General features: G+C 39.1%; 2 protein-coding genes across 9 annotated transcripts in view; both read left to right on the forward strand.

The window, feature by feature from the left end:
• Positions 1 to 4,687: 4,687 nt before the first annotated feature.
• On the forward strand, positions 4,688 to 12,610 carry DUSP12 (dual specificity phosphatase 12). 7 transcript variants are annotated; one of them, XM_079942550.1, is made up of 7 exons: positions 5,355 to 5,483; positions 5,618 to 5,728; positions 6,450 to 6,555; positions 6,646 to 6,764; positions 7,156 to 7,252; positions 7,564 to 7,750; positions 10,721 to 12,610. In XM_079942550.1, exons 2-7 carry the CDS (start codon positions 5,659 to 5,661, stop codon positions 10,880 to 10,882), a joined length of 741 nt encoding a protein of 246 aa, XP_079798676.1. In that variant the 5' UTR covers positions 5,355 to 5,483; positions 5,618 to 5,658; the 3' UTR covers positions 10,883 to 12,610. The 7 variants fall into 7 exon arrangements, with proteins under 7 accessions (XP_079798675.1, XP_079798681.1, XP_079798676.1 ...); XM_079942552.1 differs by having other exon boundaries at positions 5,468 to 5,483; positions 5,618 to 5,745; positions 6,429 to 6,555; XM_079942551.1 differs by having other exon boundaries at positions 5,468 to 5,483; positions 5,618 to 5,745; positions 6,442 to 6,555.
• A 5,964-nt stretch (positions 12,611 to 18,574) lies between these two features.
• The window catches only part of ATF6 (activating transcription factor 6), a 220,049-nt gene continuing 217,879 nt past the window's right edge, over positions 18,575 to 20,744 (forward strand). For both annotated transcript variants that reach the window (XM_079929376.1, XM_079929377.1), the window contains exon 1: positions 18,575 to 18,692. In XM_079929376.1, the coding sequence (XP_079785502.1) occupies positions 18,641 to 18,692 (52 nt within the window). In that variant the 5' untranslated portion in view covers positions 18,575 to 18,640. The remainder of the gene's footprint in view (positions 18,693 to 20,744) is intronic.

A 20,744-nucleotide genomic window follows, 5' to 3' on the forward strand; every position in this document is an offset into this window, starting at 1 on the left:
TGTTTACCACTTTCTCCTTGAGTCAAAAAAGGAACTGAGAGCACGACCCAGATATCATCAGCCAGTTCCTGCCCTAGTATTCCTCAAATGGATAGTCCTACAATGTGATGAGTTTGTAAATACTGGGGGTGAGTGGGGGACGCAGTTGGGAATAAGGCAGGAGGAGTTGTTGGATCAGCTGACCAAGTTGTCCTTACATAACGAGGGGGCTTCAACTTTATTCAGTCATCTCTGGTCCCAGGGTTTGTGGAGCTGAAATTATTCCCTCAGAATCTTGACAATAGATGCCCTTCTAGGGAAGGAGGACACATCTTTACCAAGACACAGACTCTACATTAATAAGTGGACTTCAGGGGGCTTCCCTGGTGGCACAGTGGTTGAGAGTCCGCCTGCCGATGCAGGGGACACAGGTTCGTGCCCCGGTCCGGGGAGATCACACATGCTGCGGAGCGGTTGGGCCCGTGAGCCATGGCCGCTGAGCCTGCGCGTCCAGAGCCTGTGCTCCGCAGCGGGAGAGGCCACAACAGTGAGAGGCCCGCGTACCGCAAAAAAAAAAAAAAAAATAAGTGGACTTCAGGGTGTGGTTGTAGCTGGATGGGTAGTTAGGATCCACTTTCTGTTAAATCTCATGACCATTGAATTCCTGGACTGATCACGCTCAGCAATTTATCTCTGCTCAACAGCTTCCTCAAGACAAGCCATCTGCAGCCATATCTCCCTCACCACAGCTCAGCCTCTCCTGCATGGAATCCTCTCCGAGCTGCTTCTGATGCAATGGTTCAGCTTGGGATTTCTTTCTCCCACTAATAATACATGTTGATAAGTTAATTCGTGTTAGAACTCTGTAATATGGCTATAATTACTCCTATTTTGCAGGTGAAGAAACTGAGGCTTAGAGAAATCATATAATTTTCTACAGGCATACAATTACATATTAATAGGTAATAGGGTCAGAAGCAGTTTGGGATTCAGACTCGGGTTTTCTCTGTCTTCAGACTGTGCCCCTCAAAGACAGTACCAAATCTGAACTCACCATTTTGTAAGTATACACCTTCTACTCATGAACACAGAAAAAGTAATAGAATTATGTTATTATCACCCATTTATATTTTTCGTCACCATTTTGATTTGGGGATCTTAAAGTACATTTCATGTGTATCTTCATAACTGTCCTAGATCTTAAGCCCCATTAAGAACATAACTGGCAAACATTTACTGATAATTCATTGGGTGTAGGAGGGCCTAGGCAACATGTTGGAGATAGAAAGAGGAACTTGTCTTTGGACCATGATGGGGAGGCAATGGGGCAGAAGAGGGGAAGTTTCCCTGCTCATTGCTCAGCACAGATATGCACTTACAGCAAATATTTTTAAAGATGAAAGTGATGAATCATACTTGTGACTGTGCTCTAGAAGAAAACCAAAGAACAGGAAGGCTGGGTGATGTGTATTCTCGTGTGATTAGGCCATGTTACATAGAATGCGTGGGTGTCTTCTTAAAATGCAAACCACAGCATACTAGACTATCTCTTAGAATTTTTGCCTAATTCATGCTTATCAATGATGTAGGCTTGCTCGTAATAAAATGAACAGATACATCGTGCATGTGTGTGTGCGCACACACGTGCACCTACCAGTGCTAGGACATAGAGCCTCTTCTCTTCTCCTTGACAGGAAGCAACCCAGCTGCCCCTCTAAAGACGAATTTCCTTCCCTGGGCCTAACACCCTGCTTTTTTGCATGTCGCCATATTCATTTTCCCCTGTTTCAAGGGAGGTACAGAAAATGTATCTTGCCAAAGGGCACATGGTGCCAACTAGTGGCTAGGAGGAAAAATACAGAAGCTGGTAAATACACTTCAGCCTCAGGAATTGAGGCGTTATTATTACCCCAGATACAGATATTCACTGAGCCGGGCTTTGTGGGTATTCAACAACAATTCAGAAGTGTCTCTTACTTCCATCCTTGAAGGAAACTATATTCATTTTAGGGCGTTGAGGAAGAAAAGCTCATTCCCAACAGAAAACTAATAAAGCTGAGGGAATGATTAGGATATCTTAATAAAATGTCCAGGAAATTAACCCTTAATTCTTTTTCCCCCCATTTTTCCAGAATGTCAATACCTATGATTGTTAACAGTGAATAATTTTAATAATACCTGTTGAAAAAAGATTAAAACTATATAGAAAGAAGTGTATAAAGCCTATCATGTAAGTCTCCTCATGCCAGCTCCCAGAAATAACCACTGTTAACAGTTCATATGTATATATTCCTATACATACATACACATATATATATATATATACACATATATATGCTCAGACATGCTTTCTATTTGTAAACCATCTTTAAAAATTTTATAATATAGCTAGCATCAAGCACTTCCTTTGTTATCTTTTTAAATAGTTGCCTAGTATTTTATTGAATGGATAAAACAACTTCTTTAACCACTCCATTACTTGCATTTATTTAGATGTTTGTAGTTTTCACTATACTAGACAATGGATGCTGTGTCAGGGGTCACCAGGCTCCTTCAGGCTTGCTGAGTCACTGGAAGGATTTGCAGAACTCAGAAGAGCAATTATACAAAGTTATGGCTTATTCCAGTGAAAGAATACAGATTCAGATCAGCAAAGAGAAAAGGTGCATTGGTGAAGTCCAAGAGAAGCCAGGTGAAAGCTTCCAGATACCCCCTCCTAGTGGAGTCACAGAGGCACTTGCTTCTTTCTCCCAGTGATGACGTGTAACAACACACTTGAAGTATGGCCAAACAGGAAGCTTACCCAAACTTGGTATCCGGGGTTTTTATTGGGGGCCATTCACATAGGCATGCAGCTCCTGCATGACTGAGCATAACTACTACATCTCCAGCCTCCCAGAGGTCAAACTGATACAGCATGGCCCAGGGCTTCAGGCATTCAAAAACAATTTTATCAGGCAGGCTATTCTGAGGGCTCAGAGATTGTCTCCCAGGAGCTGGTCAAGGGCAGTCCTCCTGAAGACAGACTTCTCTTTGGAATGTGCTGGGAGAATTAAGCAAGTGCCTCACCTCCCTCCTTTTTGCCCGACAAATTCCCATTTATCCTACAAGACCTAGATCAAGCATCATTTCCTCTGGGAAGCTATCCTTGATTACTCCCCTTCCATTAGGGTTAGATGCCCAGCTCCCACATGCTTCCTTAGTAATTTGCCCTTACTTCTATCAGAACAATAATTGGGCTATTTACTTATCTTTTATTCCAGCTTTTTCTCTAAGTTCCTCGAGGGCAAAGACTCTTATTCATTTTGTAGCCTCAGCATCTACTGTAGTGCCCGACACATAGTAGATGTTTCCAGGATTGTAAAGTGAGAAAGGTTGAGTTGATTCAACTGGGGGCTCAGAAGACCGCTAACATGACTGTCCAGGCAAAAACGCTAAGTGAGCCCTTGAGGTAAACCCTTTGGGATGGGGAAGGAAATGGCATTGAGAGGGAAGGAGTGTCTCTTCTGGTACTCCTTTCCCTTCCATTTCTAACATTCAAAAGATGGAGTAACCAGCACCATTAGCCTAAATTCTGTGGGGGATACAAAGATGCAAAAGCAAAGTCCTTACCCTGAAGAGGTTCACAGCCTGTGGTGGGAGTAAGGGAAGATAGCACTCTTCCTCTATCCCTGCAGGCTGCCCACTTAAGTGTTCCCAAGCAGAAGCATTTGCTGCTTCCTCCATCTGACTTGGATGGGGCTCAAGTATCCCTGCCCCGAATCTCAATCTCTCTGAAAATTATAAAGTTATATATGAGAAAGACAAAAGCAAGCCCTGGCATCCAGGAACTGGCCTGGAACTACGAGGTAGATCTTCCTTAGTGTTGCTACAGCTGGCTGGGCACTCACAGGTGTTTTTCCCCTCCTGCTGAATATAAACAATTTCACGGGACATCAACCCCAGACAAGGCAACACTGACCTCATGATGAAGAAAGACAAAAACAAGACCACCATGAAATTCCCTGCTCATGTGGGAATCCTCACTCTGGGCCCATACTCTAACAGCAATAAAAACCCCAAGCCAGTTTTCTGTCTCTGCTTTCTCAATTCATTTTTGGACCTACTTGTGAGTCACCCTGCTATCTCCAGAAAGCCTCATTATGTGAGTAATAAATCTTTTTATGCCCTTAAAACAAAAACAAGACCACCGTAATCATGTTTGAACACAGATAAAACAGGAACATTGTCCAACTTCAAAATGCCAAACATGTTTTGGTCTTTATGCCAGGACCATGACTGACTGCTACTTCTTGACCAATTACAGCTTTAGTGTTTCTCTAGCCTTTCCTCCCTTAGGTAAGATTTATTAAGATACCCAGTGATAGAATCACCCCCACTTCCTGACAGCATCCAATCCAGAGCAAAGTCCTGCTTCTTTAGATGCTTAGTCCCTTAGACCCTTAGCCCAAACTCATCTAATACAAGCTCAAATCCTGTAATAGGATCTTCCTAACACTCTCTTACCTAGATTTCCCGAAATTCTCCAGTTCATGGTTGAGTAATAAACCCAATTTACTTAACTACAGGTGGATTCTTGGTGGTCTTTGGCTGGAGGGCACTGACACGCAAAACCATAGGATTAATATCTTCAAATATATAGAACAGTATACATCAACAAGAAAAGAATTCACATACCAATAAAAAACGGGACAAAAAGGGGAAAAAAAAGGAAAAATAGTCCCAAGAGAAGAACTACAAACAAATGGCTTCATAAGCATTGAAAAATATTTTATTTCAAATGCATAAAATTATGCTGCTGATTCAGTTGGTGGGACCATCATTTCAGTTTGTGTCCATTTTCTGCTCCTGCAGAAAATCCAGAAAATCTCAACACTAAGAGCCTGAGAAGCCCTGTATTAGCGTTAGTTTATCCTATCCCACCAAGTTGGAGGAGCCGGGTAGAGACAAGGCTCCAGAAGCGGTTTTGAACGGGGTTTAGCTCCGCCCCAGCCGCAGTAACGTCACCTTCCCCCAGTAAATCCACATTCCCGCGGTAGACGTGGTCCCACGAGGGAGCGGCGGCGCAACTCAGGCCGGCTGGTCCTAGATGAAGGACGTTCTAGCCGACCCCCTTACTCGATGGTAGGGCCCTCCTCAGTCCGGCCTCCGGGCGCCGCCATGTTGGAGCCTCAGAACGGGAGCCATGGATGTGAGCGCACGGCCGGCAGCCGGAACCGGGCAAGCTCCGCTGAGCACATGCTGGAGGTGCGGCCGGGGCTGTTCCTGGGTGGAGCTGCGGCAGTCGCGGAGCCGGACCACCTGAGGGAGGCGGGCATCACGGCCGTGCTGACGGTCGACTCGGAGGAGACCGACTTCAACACGGGGGCTGGGGTCGAGGGTCTACGGAGTCTTTTCGTGCCAGCGCTGGACAAACCCGAGACCGACCTGCTTAGCCATCTGGACCGGTGCGTGGCCTTCATCGGCCAGGCCCGCGCCGAGGGCCGCGCGGTGCTGGTGCATTGGTGAGTGGCCGGGTCCGTGGGGAGAGCAAGCCCGCCACGCTTCCAGCCTGCCCCCCTCACCCTTCTCCCAGGCCCCAGAAGAGGACGAAGGGGCTGTCGGCCACTAGAACCTTCTCCTCCTCCCTCTCGCACAGGCTTGTGTCTGAGAGAGGATCGGGCAGGAGGCGGGCCCCTGATGGCGTGCAGGCTTTCGTTCATTCAGTTTGTGTTGGTTCATCCTGCAGCCGCTGAGTTTTGTTTCGGAGGTAGGAGGAATCTTCAGGTAAATGACAAAGTCCCTGCACCTACAGAGTTTAAATCTGTTCACGAGAGGCCGCACACATACCCAGATTATTGTAATGCAGACTAGGATGCGAGGTGTGTAGTAAGAGATTAACAAAGGTTAAGGTTATTCAAACTTCAGAGGAAATTATTTTCATTGCTTTTGTTTGAGGCGGGGTGGCTGATGTAGGGGAAATTTGGGGAGAGAAAAATTGGTTAGGATGTAAAGGATCCCTAAGCCATTCCTAGGGGAAAGATGGAGTAGGTGATAGCAATGGCAAAACGAGTGTAATAACGATAGTTTACATTTATTGAGCCAGCACTTTTACTGCCAGCATTTGCTCTAAATATTACATAAAGGACATAAGGTAGTGATAAAAGGGAAAGAAGTCTGGGATCAGATCTCCAGGGCTCTTAAAGCCAGCAAAGGAGTTTAGATTTTTTCTGAAGCCATTATAAAATGTTAAAAAAAATTAGTGTAATTATTTTTGAATAGGTAATACCTTCATATGGTTCAGAATTCAAAATGAATAAGGAAATAAGGGAATAATTCTTTTGTACAGCAGTAGTAATTCAGAGGCAAAGGGTTTATTTGCGTAGAAGAAGCAGACAAGAAGTGGACCTGAACTTTACCATTAGTGGGGGGCTGGGTTTTTTTAATTGTTGCTATTTGATATTTTAAAGGTTTCTTTTTCAGTCACGCAGGGGTCAGTCGAAGTGTGGCTGTAATGGCTGCTTTTATGATGAAGACTGACCAACTTACCTTTGAAAAAGCCTATGAAAACCTTAAGACTATCAAACCAGAGGCTAAGTGAGTTCTTTGTCGTAGTAATAATTCTGCTTTTGTGATGTGATTTTATTTATTTAAAGAAAAATTAACTATGTTTGTTTGTCCTTGCAGGATGAATGAGGGGTTTGAGTGGCAACTGAAATTATACCAGGCAATGGGATGTGAAGTAGATACCTCTAGTGCAATTTATAAACAGTATCGTTTACAAAAGGTTACAGAGAAGTATCCAGGTGAGTAATAATTGGTAGTATGTGTTTGGTCCTTTCTAGATGCTGTTTACTCTGACACCAAATGTTTCAGGTGCATTATCCCTTTTTCCAGCGACCCCTTGAGATAGGTATTTATTTCCTTTTGAAACCATGGTTTAGCAAGAAACAGCTTGTTCAGGGTCACAAGGTTTGTAAGTGGCTGGCTTGAATTTGAGCTCAGGCAGTCTGTACCTGAAACCCAAGGGCTTGATCACTGTGCCCTCCTACCTCATCCTGATTTCTCAACAATGGAGAATATATATATTTTTTAATTTCTGAAGTTAGCACTACTTGCCTCAATTTGACATTAGCTGAATTTTGTCTGAAAATGCAGAGTTGATTTTGACAAATGGATACATTTTGTGTCATGTAGAATTGCAGAACTTACCTCAAGAACTCTTTGCTGTTGACCCATCCGCCATTACACAAGGATTGAAAGATGGGGTTCTCTACAAATGTAGAAAGTGCAGGTAAAATATTTTGTATCTTCTGGAGATTTTATTTTGTCTCAGTAGCTGAAAAGTACTGAAAGTTTCAGTTTCTTAAAATCTAGTAGGAGGAATTTGTTTAATTGAATAATACAGAAATTTCATATTCAAATCTGGTTTCAAGAAGAATATGAATTCTTAAAAGTAATGCAGTTACTTGTAGAAGTTATTGAAAATTAAAGTAGCATAATCAATGTTATATTAATTTGCCCCCTAAGAAATAACTGCACATTTAATCTATTTTTTCATCCTTTTGCAAGTCATTAATGTTTTTGTTTGTTTGGGGGTTGCAGGCGATCTTTATTTCGAAGTTCTAGCATTTTGGATCATAATGAAGGAAGTGGTCCTATAGCCTTTGCCCATAAGAGAATGACACCATCCTTCATGCTTACTACAGGGAGTCAGGCTCAGTGTACATCTTATTTCATTGAACCTGTGCAGTGGATGGAATCCAGTTTGTTGGGAGTGATGGATGGACAGGTGAGAACACGTTTTACTTTCTATGGTTTTATTATGTCATCTATATTTTGTTCCTTTCATTTTAAACCATATTTTAACTAGCATTTTACTCCATCTTAACTGCTTTCTTTCTAAAGTTTAATATCTTTCTAATATAGATAAGACTTTATCAAAGATAAATTAGTCAAATAAAAACGAGCTGATGTAAAATAGTGAACCACTTTTGGTGGAAAGCTGTTGGTCTAAGTTAATTAATTCCTTTTAAGGGTATTGTTTGTATTTTTTCAAATTAAGACTAACAGCTAATTAGAATATATTTAACAAAACTTGAACTTTGTAAGAAGTAGGGCAAATCAAGGATTTTAAAATTAGATTTTAAATTTCTTCTTAATCTTCCTTTTTTTCTCTTTTGGCTTTGTGTATTTGTTTTCTTGGTTTTTCAGTTTTGTATGTTTGTTGTGAGATTTTTTTTCATTTCCTGTTAATTCTAAAGAATGCAGCTCATATGAGCATCCTGTGACAGCCACAATTCTCCTTTAGGTTTACATGATATTAATCTAAAGATATTCTAAATCTAAGATATAATGATGTTTAAAGTTTGTATAAGTTTGTATGGTGAGTATTTTATGAAACCTTTTCACTGTATTATTTCATTTGAAGAATACAATAACTTTATAAAATCGAGCACATATCTATTCACATTTTATATGTGAGGAAACTTAGTTTGCATTAGTTAGTGTCTTGCCTAGAAAGAGGTACCCTATATTCAAACCCATGGTTTCAGATAATGCTGCTTTATTGAGGTATAATTCACTTACCATATAATGTACCCATTGAAAGTGTACAGTTCAGTGGTTTTTAGTATATTCACGGAGGTTTTTGCAGCTATCACCATTTTTATCGCTACCAAATAAACCTTGTACAGCAGTCACTTCCCATTCTTGATGATATTATTTGTTGAAGTCCACTTTATCTGTTTTTTTCTTTTGTGGCTTGTGCTTTTGCCTTGCTGCTTTTGTTTATTGTTTTTTGGGGCGTGCCTTGCAGCTTGTGGGATCCTAGTTGCCCAACCAGGGATTGAACCTGGGCCCTCAGCAGTGGCAGTGTGGAATCTTAACCACTGGACTGCCAGGGAATTCCCTTGCTGCTTTTATTTAACCCGGAAAACACAAGATAAAGGCGTTTTTGTGAAATATTCTAGATCACATTTGTGCATACTTCTTTGTACACTTATTTGAATTTTCTTATAGAATATATACCTAAAAGTGGAAATCCTGGCTTGAGGAGTGTGTACATTTTAAATATTCCTGATAGTCTGGGCTGACATTAACAATGCCCATACAAATTTGCCTTTCACTAATGTTGAATGCATATACTCATTTCCCCATACCCTTGACATAATGGATATTGTAAAATTGGTAAGGTTTTGTCAATCTGTCAGTCTGTGAGATGAAAAATGTTAATCCTAAAATGTTTTAATTTGAATCTCCATGACTACTACTGAGACCAACATCTTTATATACTTATGAGCCATTTATATTTTCTTTTACAGTAAATTTCCTTCAGGTCCTTGGCCCATTTTTCTGTGGGTTTTGTCTTTTTCTAATGGATTTGTAGGAGTTCTTTATATAGTCTAGAGTTAATGTTTCGTGTAATATGTTGCAGATATTTTCTCCAGTCTGTTGCTTTTATCTCAGCTTTGTGATACATTTTTTTCTTCAGCTTTTTGAGATATAATTGACATACAGCAGTGTATAAGTTGAAGGTATACAGCATAAATGACATACATATATTGTGAATGTGGGTTTTTTAAATTGTGGTAAAATATTCATAACATAAATTTACCATTTTAACAGTAGCCTTGAGAACATTCACATTGTTGTGCAACCGTCACCACCATCTTCCCCAACTGAAATGCCATACCCGTTAAACACTAATTCCCCATACCACCCCCACCAGGCCCTGGCAACCACCATTCTACTTTCTGTCTTTATGAATTTGAGTACTCCAGGTGCCTCATAAAGTGGAATTACACATATGTTTGTCCTTTTGTGACTGGCTTATTGCACTTGGCATAATGTCCTCAAGGTTCATCCATGTTATAGCATGTATCAGAGTTTCCTTCCTTTTTAATGCTGAATAATATTCCATTTTATGTATAGGCTACCACATTTTTTTTTTTTTTTTGCGGTACGCGGACCTCTCACTGTTGTGGCCTCTCCCGTTGCGGAGCACAGGCTCCGGACGCACAGGCTCAGCGGCCATGGCTCACGGGCCTAGCTGCTCCGCGGCATGTGGGATCTTCCCGGACCGGGGCACGAACCCGTGTCCCCTGCATCGGCAGGCGGACTGTCAACCACTGCACCACCAGGGAAGCCCCACATTTTGTTTATCCGTTCATCTATCCATGGACATTTGGGTTGCTTCCTCCCTTTGAGTATTGTGAATAATGCTGCTATGAACATGGGTATACAAATATCTGTTTGAGTTCCTGCTTTTATCTCTTTGGGGTATATACCTAGAAGTGGAATTACTGGATCATATAGTAACTCTATGTTTAATTGTTTTGAGGAATGTGGTATATTTTGTCAAACTAAAATTTAAGATATTTATGTAATCAATTCTAATTTCTGAGTTTTATGCCCAGACTTTCTATATAGCTTGTCGATGATTTAAAAGTCAACACATGTGCCACAGTCACAAAACAGTCACAAAACCTTCTGTTTCACATCTCAACCTTCACCTTTCTCCCTTAATGCTGGAATTAATCTATTCCTCCTTTAAACTCCCAGAGTACAACATACTTCTTACACAATTATTGTAGTCTACTATCTATTACAGTAAATTGCCATTACATCTCACTGATTAGACCATCAACTCCTTGAAGGTATGAGCCATGTCTTACCTGTTTTTATATCATATATTACCAAAGATAATTATTTGTTTTGTATAAAAGTGAATGAATGAAGTAACACATTTATTTTATTTCAGCTTCTTTGCCCCAAATGCAATGCCAAGTTGGGTTCTTTCAACTGGTATGGTGAACAGTGCTCATGTGGTAGATGGATAACACCTGCTTTTCAAATACATAAGAACAGAGTGGATGAAATGAAAATGCTGCCAGTTTGGGGATCACAAACAAGAAAAATATGAACTTGTGACATTTGATAACTTGCTGATGATATGTGCTACCCTTGCTTATTGTCATTCATGGCAGATTGTTTAGTTTTAGGCCATTAACATTTCATTTGAAATATGAGAAGATAAAAATCATTTGACTTAGAAACTATACTTTGTCAGCTTCTTACACTAAGTAGAATGGAAATCAAAACCTTTTAATCATGTAAATTATACTTTATTTGATATTAAAATCTTTTATAACCCAGATACTTTCTTTATTTCATATATATTTAAAAGTTGTGATTTTTGGAATGTTAGTTATGTAATCTTCAGGTCTAGATGGACAAAATTATGTATAAAAATTAGAAACTGTCATGTTTAAGTGACATTCTTTTATTTCTAGAAATGTAAAGCAGATTTGTTTGGACATATTTTGACATTTCTCTTTCTCTCTTTTAAGGGACATTAGTAAAGCTACATTAGTCTGGGTTTTTCTTGGAAATGTAGAAGAAAAGGACATCAGTAAAACACTGACTAAAGTGTGGTTTTCCTATGATACTTTTTGAAGTAATCTACTTAAAGAAATGTATTAATGTTAGGTATATTTCTAATGATGAAGAAAATTAAACGTGGAGTAACTACATATCAATCACCTTTTTTAGCCTGATGTGTTAGTGTATTGGAAAAGGTAATATGTCCGGATTAGTTTTTTTTTTTTTTGCGGTACGCAGGCCTCTTGGGGCATGAACCCGTGTCCCCTGCATCAGCAGGCAGACTCTCAACCACTGCGCCACCAGGGAAGCCCCCAGATTAGGTTTTTAATGTGATCTCTGGAGACTGGAATTTATTTTACTCATTGATAATAGTTAGAATTATACCTAATTAGATACTTGAACATTTACATTAAATCAGAATTAGCTAATAAAGAGAAATATAGTCCATGTTCTTAGTATGTTTTTCATATTTACACATGTGAGTGTATATGTACATAAACACCAAAACGGGAGTTATTTTAAATGCAAAAAAATGTGAATCAGGATCCTCTTTAAAAGTGTGGGAGTGTTATAGGTGATTCTTGAGAATATCTCAGCATAGGACCTGAAGCCTTTGGCAGCTTTCGTATAATAAATTTTTCTTAGGAGAAAAAATTTTTCCACTTCTGTCTTAGCTTTCACAATACCTGTTTACTTCTTTACTTTGTAATGTTATACTCCAGAAAGCTTTTTAAAAACAATTAGGTTGAACCATATGAAATTGCCTCTTTGTAGGTGAAAAGTAATTGAGTAGCAGCAGTTTTGTATATGGTTCAAGCTAATACCTATGTATAACACTGTGGCATCCATCACAGAGAAAGTGACATAGATTTTATTTGAATTTATAATTGTTAATTCAGTAAATATTTACTAAGCACCTTTTATGTACGCGATTCTAGGTGATATATTGAACAAACGAGATAAAATCTCTGCCTTGTAATTTATATGCTAGCCAGGAGACATTGACAAAATAGTCTCTTTTTTTGAAAGATAATCGGTATTTGCCAATGAGGAATGATTTTGGGATACCTGACTTTTCTTTATGTAAATTTTGAACTTTTGTGAAACATCCACTAAGCAAGATTTTCAGATTTGAAGTCTTTTAATGTTTTATTTTGGGGGTGGGGTAAATCCGTTATGCCTTTGTTCTCAAAATAAAAAAGGAATCCTTTCTTTTTAATATTTAGGAATATCAATGTAAAACATTTGAATTTACACATTTGTTGAAAATAGCAATATTAACCTTACTTCAGAGGCAGTGTGGTACAGTGAAAACAGTACTGAAGTAGAGGTCAGAGAGCGGCTCTAATAATTCTGGCTCTACTGATCACCATCTTCCTGGAAGTGAGCAGGTCTTTTGAAAATTGGGAGTCATTTCTCATCTTCACAAAATGGGATTAATATATGTTCTGCTGTCCTGACAGGGTTGTTTGAAAGATCATTTGCATTAGCTTTAATTTCTTTTTACATAAAATGGAGATAACAGTAGTATCTGGGTTATTACAAGGATTTTTGTGATACACTGCAGATAAAGAACTTAGTATAGTGCCTAGCTAGTAGCAGTCAACATTTTCCCTTAAAGGGACTTCCCTGGTGGTCCAGTGGTTAAGAATCCACCTTCCAATGCAGGGGGTGTGGGTTCAGTCTCTGATTGGGGAACTAAGATCCCACGTGCTGCGGAGCAACAAAGCCCGCAGGCCCTGGAGCCCACATGCCACAACTACTGAGCTCATGCACTCTAGAGCCCGTGCGCCACAACTAGAGAGGATCCTGCGTGCTGCACCTAAGACCCAACGCAGCCAAATAAATAAATATTTTTTAAAAATTAGCATTCTTAAGAAAAAACCTTTCCCTTAAAATAGCTGCAGTTTATTGAGCACTTACCTGCCAGTCACAATCCTAAACACTTAATGTGTATTTGATTTAATCCTCAAAACAGCCATGAGATAGATCCTATTATTCCCATTTTACAGGTGAAATTGAGGCTCAGAAAGATTAAGTCACTTCCTCAAAGTTACATAGCAAATGAACCTAGATTAGAAGCAAGATTTGGCTTACTCCAAAATTTGAGCTTTTAACCTCTATATTCTAATATTTGGGCTCACTGTTCAGGGTGGTATTTGTCTTAAAGATGTCATACTAAAAATGTCAATCAGATTGTAAAATCTAATAGTACTGATGAAATGCAGTTTTTAACTAAGCTATAAATTCACTAGTCAGGCATCCCACCGACATTTGCAGGGTACAAATTGAGGCCTACATTCTATTTCTCTTCAAAGTTATAAATAAAGCTACCAAACTATTAAAATGTTTTGTTCTCTTGACAAATATATCTTCATAATGACCTGGAAGACAAGGTTTGAATTTAGAATTCTCTGACTTCATGGAGTTTCATGACAAAATATGGCAATGCACTGAGAGTTGGCCCCTGACCTACAGACTGCCCCCCTTTTCCCACCCCTGGATTTGTTCATGCGGACCCTGGTGTATATGTATATGTGGACTCCCCACCTCACATTTCTAAGCTCTGTCTACACTCCTGGCATACAGTATTGGCACAGTTCTGTCAGAGGCCTGAGCAAGGCTTGGAGCTATTTGGGCTAGTTGGTTGTCAGAAGTGTGTCTAGAAAGGGACCACGTGTCCTGGCTGAGCACATCACTTTGGCATCGTGTATTCTTAACCTGTGGGAAGAGACATTACCAGATGCCAGAGTAAAGTCCTAGGTATGGATCTAGACATAAAATTCTTTCAAATTTTATTTCTCTGCCAAGGGTTTAAGTTGAAAGCAAATGAATAAATGAAAGCAAAAGTATTTGATAACATTCAACATTTATGACAAAAAAAAAGGTAACTAGAATGGAAGGAAGCTTCCTTAATGTGCATATAAAAAAAGAAAACTACAAAGAGCACATTTCTTAATGATAATCGAAAATGTTTCCTTGTATTTAAAAAAAATCTCCAGAAAAAAATTTTGCAAAAACAAATGAGGAAACAAAAAAACAAAACCAATCAAGCCCCTAGATATTACAATCAGCAGAATCACAAAGTGAGAAATTATACAGGACAAATGAAAAATTCTTTTTTTTTGGCCGCACCGCACAGCAGGATCTTAGTTGCCTAACCAGGGATTGAACTCGGACATCAGCAGTGAGGCAGTGAAAGTGCTCAGCCCTGAAAGGGCAGAGTCCTAACCACTGGACCACCAGGGAATTCCTGCAAGTGACAGATTCTTATCTCTTGTTTGTTTGAAATTTTCCATATTAAAGGTTAAGTTTTAAAACGTTGATGTTAAATAAAATAGATTTTTAAATGCTAGTGTTTGTGTACAGTAAGTCTACACAGAAAATTCTAGAGGATTTACAGACAAAATATTAGAATGATGTAATTCAATACGGTTTTTGAATACAAAATTGCTCTATAAAAGTCAATAGTGTTACTATACCCCAGCAATAACTGAATTAAAAAAAATTTTTTTTTAAAGAAAAGGATGTGTAAAATGAAACTAAAACTATGAAAAGAAAACTTCCCTCAGTAGGGGGAAGGATTTCTTATGCAATATACAAATAACAGAGATCATTAACAAAATTTGATACACTTGACTATGTTAAAATTAAAACCTAGAGGACAAAAACCCCATAAACAAAGACAAGTGTCAACCTAAGAGAAGGTATTTGCTATATACATACGGGTTAAATGAATAGACTATTTAAAGGTGTACACATCATTGAGAGAAAGAAAATCCAATAGGAAATTTTATAAAAGGTAAGAATGGGCAATTCACAGAAGAGGAAATAAGGTTTAATGAACATGAAAAGATGCACCACCTCTTTAATTTACATTTAATTTAAATGTAAATTATAGTCACACCCTTCACAGGCAAAAAATAAAAGTCTGACTACATCTAGTGTTGGTGAGAATTCATCACTGCTAACGAGAGTGTAAATTGGTATAATTTGGCAAATAGTAGTACTCCTACTGCATGATCCAGCATATATCTTAAAGACATTCTTGCATATATGCACAAGGATACCCATAGAAGGATATATTTTATGTAACAGTAAAAAGTTGAAACAATCCAAATGTTCACCAGTAGGGAAATGAAAAAAAGTCTATATTGTATATTAATAATGTATATATTCAAGGAAATACTATAGAACAGTTAAAACAGATCATCAAAAAGTAATGTTGAATGAGAAAAGTGACTTGGAGAACATTAGTGCTATAAGTTTATGTAAATTAAAATACCCCCAAACAGCACTAAATGTATGTATCTATACACATATTTAAACATGATCAAAATAAAAAATGGCTTTGAATGATTACCATAAAATTTATAATGGAAGTTGTCTATGTGGAGGGAGGGAAATGAAGCAGAGGAAAACGCAGACCTCAACTTTATCTACGATGTTTAATTTCTTATGAAAAATCTGAAACGAAAATGGAAAAGTTAATATTTGTTAATTCTTGGCAATAAGTACACAAGTGCTTGTTTTGTAATTATCTGCACTTGAATAAAAAATTAAAATTTTGAAAATTAAAAAATCGAAAATTTATTGGAGTTCAGTCATGGTGATTTTCTTAAAAAAAAGGCTAAATTATCTGGTGGATACAGAAGACTTGCTGGTTTTATTTTAGGTTTTATGCCAATTTTTGAATTTGCAGTTGGGTAAGAATAAAAATCTTATAAATTGCACCTGAAATGAAAACTGATTAGTTAGCTGATGACAGAAGGAATCACCTTTAACGTAAGGGAATTTCGTGATTTTTTTTCGGGGTTTGGGTCCCAGGGCTATTTTGTACATTGGGGATTGTGTAATCTGTAGTAATCATCCAGCCACGAGGAGTTTGGAGGATTCTGGGAAGCATTTGTTTTGTTTAGTAACCGAGGGAAAGATTCCACTTAGTCCTAGAGGGATACGTGTTCTTTTTTTAACATCTTTATTGGAGTATAATTGCTTTACAATGTTGTGCTAGTTGCTGCCGTATAACAAAGTGAATCAGCTACATGTATACATATATCAACCATATCTCTTCCCTCTTGCGTCTCCCTCCCACCCTCCCTATCCCACCCCTCTAGCTGGACACAAAGCACTGAGCTGATCTCCCTGTGCTATGCGGCTGCTTCCCACTAGCTATCTATTTTACATTTGGTAGTGTATATATGTCCATGTCTCTCTCTCACTTCGTCCCAGATTACCCTTCCCCCTCCCTGTGTCCTCACATCCATTCTCTACCTCAGTGTCTTTATTCCTGTCCTGCCCTTAGGTTCTTCAGAACCATTTTTTTTTTTTTTTAGATTCCATATATATGCGTTAGCATACGGTATTTGTTTTTCTCTTTCTGACTTACTTCACTCTGTATGACAGACTCTAGGTCCATCCACCTCTCTACAAATAACTCAGTTTCGTTTCTTTTTATGGCTGAGTAATATTCCATTGTATATAAGTGCCACATCTTTATCTGTTCATCTGTCGATGGACACTTAGGCTGCTTCCATGTCCTGGCTATTGTAAACAGAGCTGCAATGAATATTGTGGTACATGACTCTTTGAATTATGGTTTTCTCAAGGTATATGCCCAGTAGTGGGATTGCTGTGTCATATGGTAGTTCTATTTTAGTTTGTTAAGGAACCTCCATACTGTTCTCCATAGTGGCTGTATCAATTTACATTCCCACCAACAGTGCAAGAGGGTACCCTTTTCTCCACACTCTCTCCAGCATTTATTGTTTGTAGATTTTTGATGATGGCTATTCTGAGCAGTGTGAGGTGATACCTCACTGTAGTTTTGATTTGCATTTCTCTAATGATTAGCGATGTTGGGCATCCTTTCATGTGTTTGTGGCAAATCAGTATATCCTCTTTGGAGAAATGTCTATTTAGGTCTTCTGCCCATTTTTGTATTGGGTTGTTTTTTTGATATTGAGCTGCATGAGCTGCTTGTATATTTTGGAGATTGATCCTTTGTTAAAATTTGCTTCGTTTGCAAGTATTTTCTTCCATTCTGAGGGTTGTCTTTTCATCTTGTCTATGGTTTCCTTTGCTGTGCAAAAGCTTTTAAGTTTCATTATGTTCCATTTGTTTATTTTTGTTTTTATTTCCATTTCTCTAGGAGGTGGGTCAAAAAGGATCTTGCTGTGATTTATGTCATAGAGTGTTCTGCCTATGTTTTCCTCTAAGAGTTTGATAGTGTCTGGCCTTACATTTAGGTCTTTAATCCATTTTGAGTTTATTTTTGTGTATGGTGTAAGGGAGTTTTCTAATTTCATTCTTTTACATGTAGCTGTCCAGTTTTCCCAGCACCACTTATTGAAGAGACTGTCTTTTCTCCATTGGGGATATGTGTTCTTAAGGTAGAGTATTTAAATATTCAACTGCTGAAATGCTTTAAAAAGAAATTCCATTAAGTAGCATTCTTGAAACTGCTTCGTCAAACTTAGTTAAAATTTTCAGTTAGAGTTTGTGACGTAGATGGATTTTTCTAAACAAGACCGTTTCTTAAGTTTTAGTAATAAAAAGACTGGGAATTTACCTTATTGTAGGTCTTAGGGTAGGGTCGCTTGGACTTTCACTACTAGGTACTATGCTTTAGAAATGTATGTTTAAGGAGGTGAGTTTGATTTGGGGGAGTTTATCTTTTATATTTACGTTTTAAAATTTGTTTAAATAAACATAGTCTTTCTAGAAGTACGATTCATATTATTTTTGCTTATCTCAGGTACTGTGCCAGTGGAGAGGCAGCTCAAACGAATTTGGAAAAAATAGTTGTGTGTTTTCCTTCCACACACTTGTGTATACGGAGAACTTTTACATTGATAGTGAGTTTTTCGTAAAAATTAAACCAACTTTACTTTCTTAATCTCTAGTTTTGTTCTGATATATCTACACTGTGGTATTGAGAATGATACTCAGGGGACGAGCCAGTATGTTCAGAAAGGATTTTCTTCCCCATTTTTTATGTTATCAATATATCTTATTTAACCGAAGTAGTGATTACGTCTCTTTCTTTTTTCCCTAAAACAGCGGGACAGAAAATGCCGAAACCTCCAAAAGGGAAATATTTACTCAGAGATTTACTTAAAATTAGCTTAGTCTCTGACGTCACTCGCGCAGAAGTAATTTGTCTTCATTCGGCCACCGTCGCGTCAGCGTTACGGGGTATTTTGTCCATCTGCCGCCACCGTCCCAGATATTAGTTGCCGAGTTCCAGGGCAGGCGAACGTGTGTTTCGGGGGAGCCGGCTGGCGTTGCCGGCACCATGGAGTCCCCTTTTAGTCCGGGACTCCCTCACCGGCCGGATGAAGAGTGGGGTGAGTGGGATATGAGACTGTACCAGGGGTGGCTCCAGGTTTCTTCCCCCTTACTTTTGCGCATTTGTGGTGACAGGTGTGGACGAACCCTGCCGAGGGAGCGAGGGCCACTCGTTGCTTCCGTCCGTGGTCCTAGTAGAGTCTAGCAGAACCTGTCGGTTTCTGCCCTGGGGACAGCGAGCGTAAAATGTTGCCTGATTGGAATTACTACCGTGTTTCACCGCTTCCTCTGGGAAAGTACCAGGTGATGATTTTGTGGGGCGAAAACGACGTCATTAGGAAGCTTAGGGCAGGACGGCTGTGACCATCAAAAAGGCTGCAAGCTATTTTCTCAGAGTGTGGGATGTGGGAGATGCTTGCCATGGAGTGTACGTGTACGTGTTTGGTTTGTGTGAGAGAATGTGAATCCTCATCTCGAAGCTTCCACTATTGATCGAGGCTGATGCCCATCTTGGCAGAGAAGCAAAGCACCCCAGCACCTGACCCCATGTCCCTGATTACGTAGACCTAACGCTTATAAACGGATATAATCCTGATTGCTCTCCGAATACAACTCTGAATTTTCTTGTTATGGATATTTTGTTTGGTTTTGTGGTCAGGAAGAGTGGAATGGAATGTAGTGGAAATGAGAGTGGAGAAGCTTTATCATCTAAGTGTTTAGAAGAAACTTATATTCCTCCCTTGTTTGCCAGACATAGTACTAATACTGTTCTTGGGCTTCAGTATGAATTTGGGGTTGTATACGTCCCTGAATGTGTCCTGCGGTGAACCTACACCCTTCACTAGCTTTAAAATTTGGGGGGAACCCAGACTGACCTTCATTTTTTCCCCCTTGGACCATCGTTCTCAGTAGCAAGAGTGTAATCTCAATTCTCTTTGTTGAACTGAAGTCCTCATTTGATTTTCCAAGGGCAGAACTTCTCTTAAATTATATAGTGTTAGAGATTTATTTCAGTCCTTGGATAGGTTTTCTATGAGTTGTTGGAAAAACGTTAGACTATCTCTTCCAAATGTATTTTCCCAAGCCAAATGTAGTCGTAGTAATAGGAACAGTTGCCGTTAAGCACTTTATTTGTGTCAGGTGCCCTGCTTAGCTCTTACATCCCAAGCCAAGTGTAGTCGTAGTAATAGGAACAATTGCCGGTAAGCACTTTATTTGTGTCAGGTGCCCTGCTTAGCTCTTACATCCCAAGCCAAGTGTAGTCGTAGTAATAGGAACAATTGCCGGTAAGCACTTTATTTGTGTCAGGTGCCCTGCTTAGCTCTTACATGCATTATCTTATTTAATCCTCCCAACAGTCCAGTGAGGTATTGTTATTTTACAGATGAGGAAGCTGAGGCTGAGAGAGAACGAACGCTCAGAGTCTTATAGCTAGTGAGTGTCAGAAACAGGATCAGTACCAGGTTTGTCTACCTCCAAAGCCTGTGCACTTAGTCACTATTCTATATTGCTTTTCTAAGTTATTTCTACAGATTTGATTTTTACCAAGATCCCCCCAGTTATTAACAAATCTACTTCAGTATACTCGGTTGTTATGATCTGTTTTCTCAGCTAGTCAACTATTATATTTTCATGATGTTTCTTAAACTATAACTGTGAGGCACTTCCTGATAGCATTATTATGTCTTCTGATACCCAGGCTGCATTTTCCTGACTAATCTGACCAGTTGACTCCTAGTCTTAATGTTCTTTAACAGAGCATTCAGTTCTTTGTAGTAGGTTCACTGACTCAGCTCAGGTACCTTGCCCTGCCCCTCCCTGAACATGCCCATTTCCCATGGTTTTCCAAGCTTCTCTTTTCAAACTGTTAACAATCTTTTCTTAGTGGAACACTTTAATTCTGCTTCCTCAAGTGTTCAGTAAGCAGGATAGATTTTGCAGGCACTGGAGTGAAAGGTTACTGTTTGCTAACATTTCTCAGTAGAATATGGACTCTTTTTCTGGGAGTTGCCATTTTGGGTGTTCAAGTACTTCACTGATTTATTTGACTTTTTTTTTTTCTATATTAGAAGCTAGCTAGTTAAAATTTTTAAAATCAGATTATGTAATTA

The sequence above is a fragment of the Stenella coeruleoalba genome (genome assembly GCF_951394435.1).
Source record: "Stenella coeruleoalba genome assembly, chromosome: 1".
Classification (NCBI taxonomy): domain Eukaryota; kingdom Metazoa; phylum Chordata; class Mammalia; order Artiodactyla; family Delphinidae; genus Stenella; species Stenella coeruleoalba.

What these genes read in the sequence shown, in the direction of transcription:
- DUSP12 (XM_079942549.1), top strand. Translation starts at nt 5,101, where the DNA reads ATGGTAGGGCCCTCCTCAGTCCGGCCTCCGGGCGCCGCCATGTTGGAG. An exon ending in ACTATCAAACCAGAGGCTAA is followed by an intron (nt 6,556 to 6,645) that starts GTGAGTTCTTTG and finishes TTGTCCTTGCAG; the next exon opens with GATGAATGAGGGGTTTGAGT. An exon ending in GGTTACAGAGAAGTATCCAG is followed by an intron (nt 6,765 to 7,155) that starts GTGAGTAATAAT and finishes TGTGTCATGTAG; the next exon opens with AATTGCAGAACTTACCTCAA.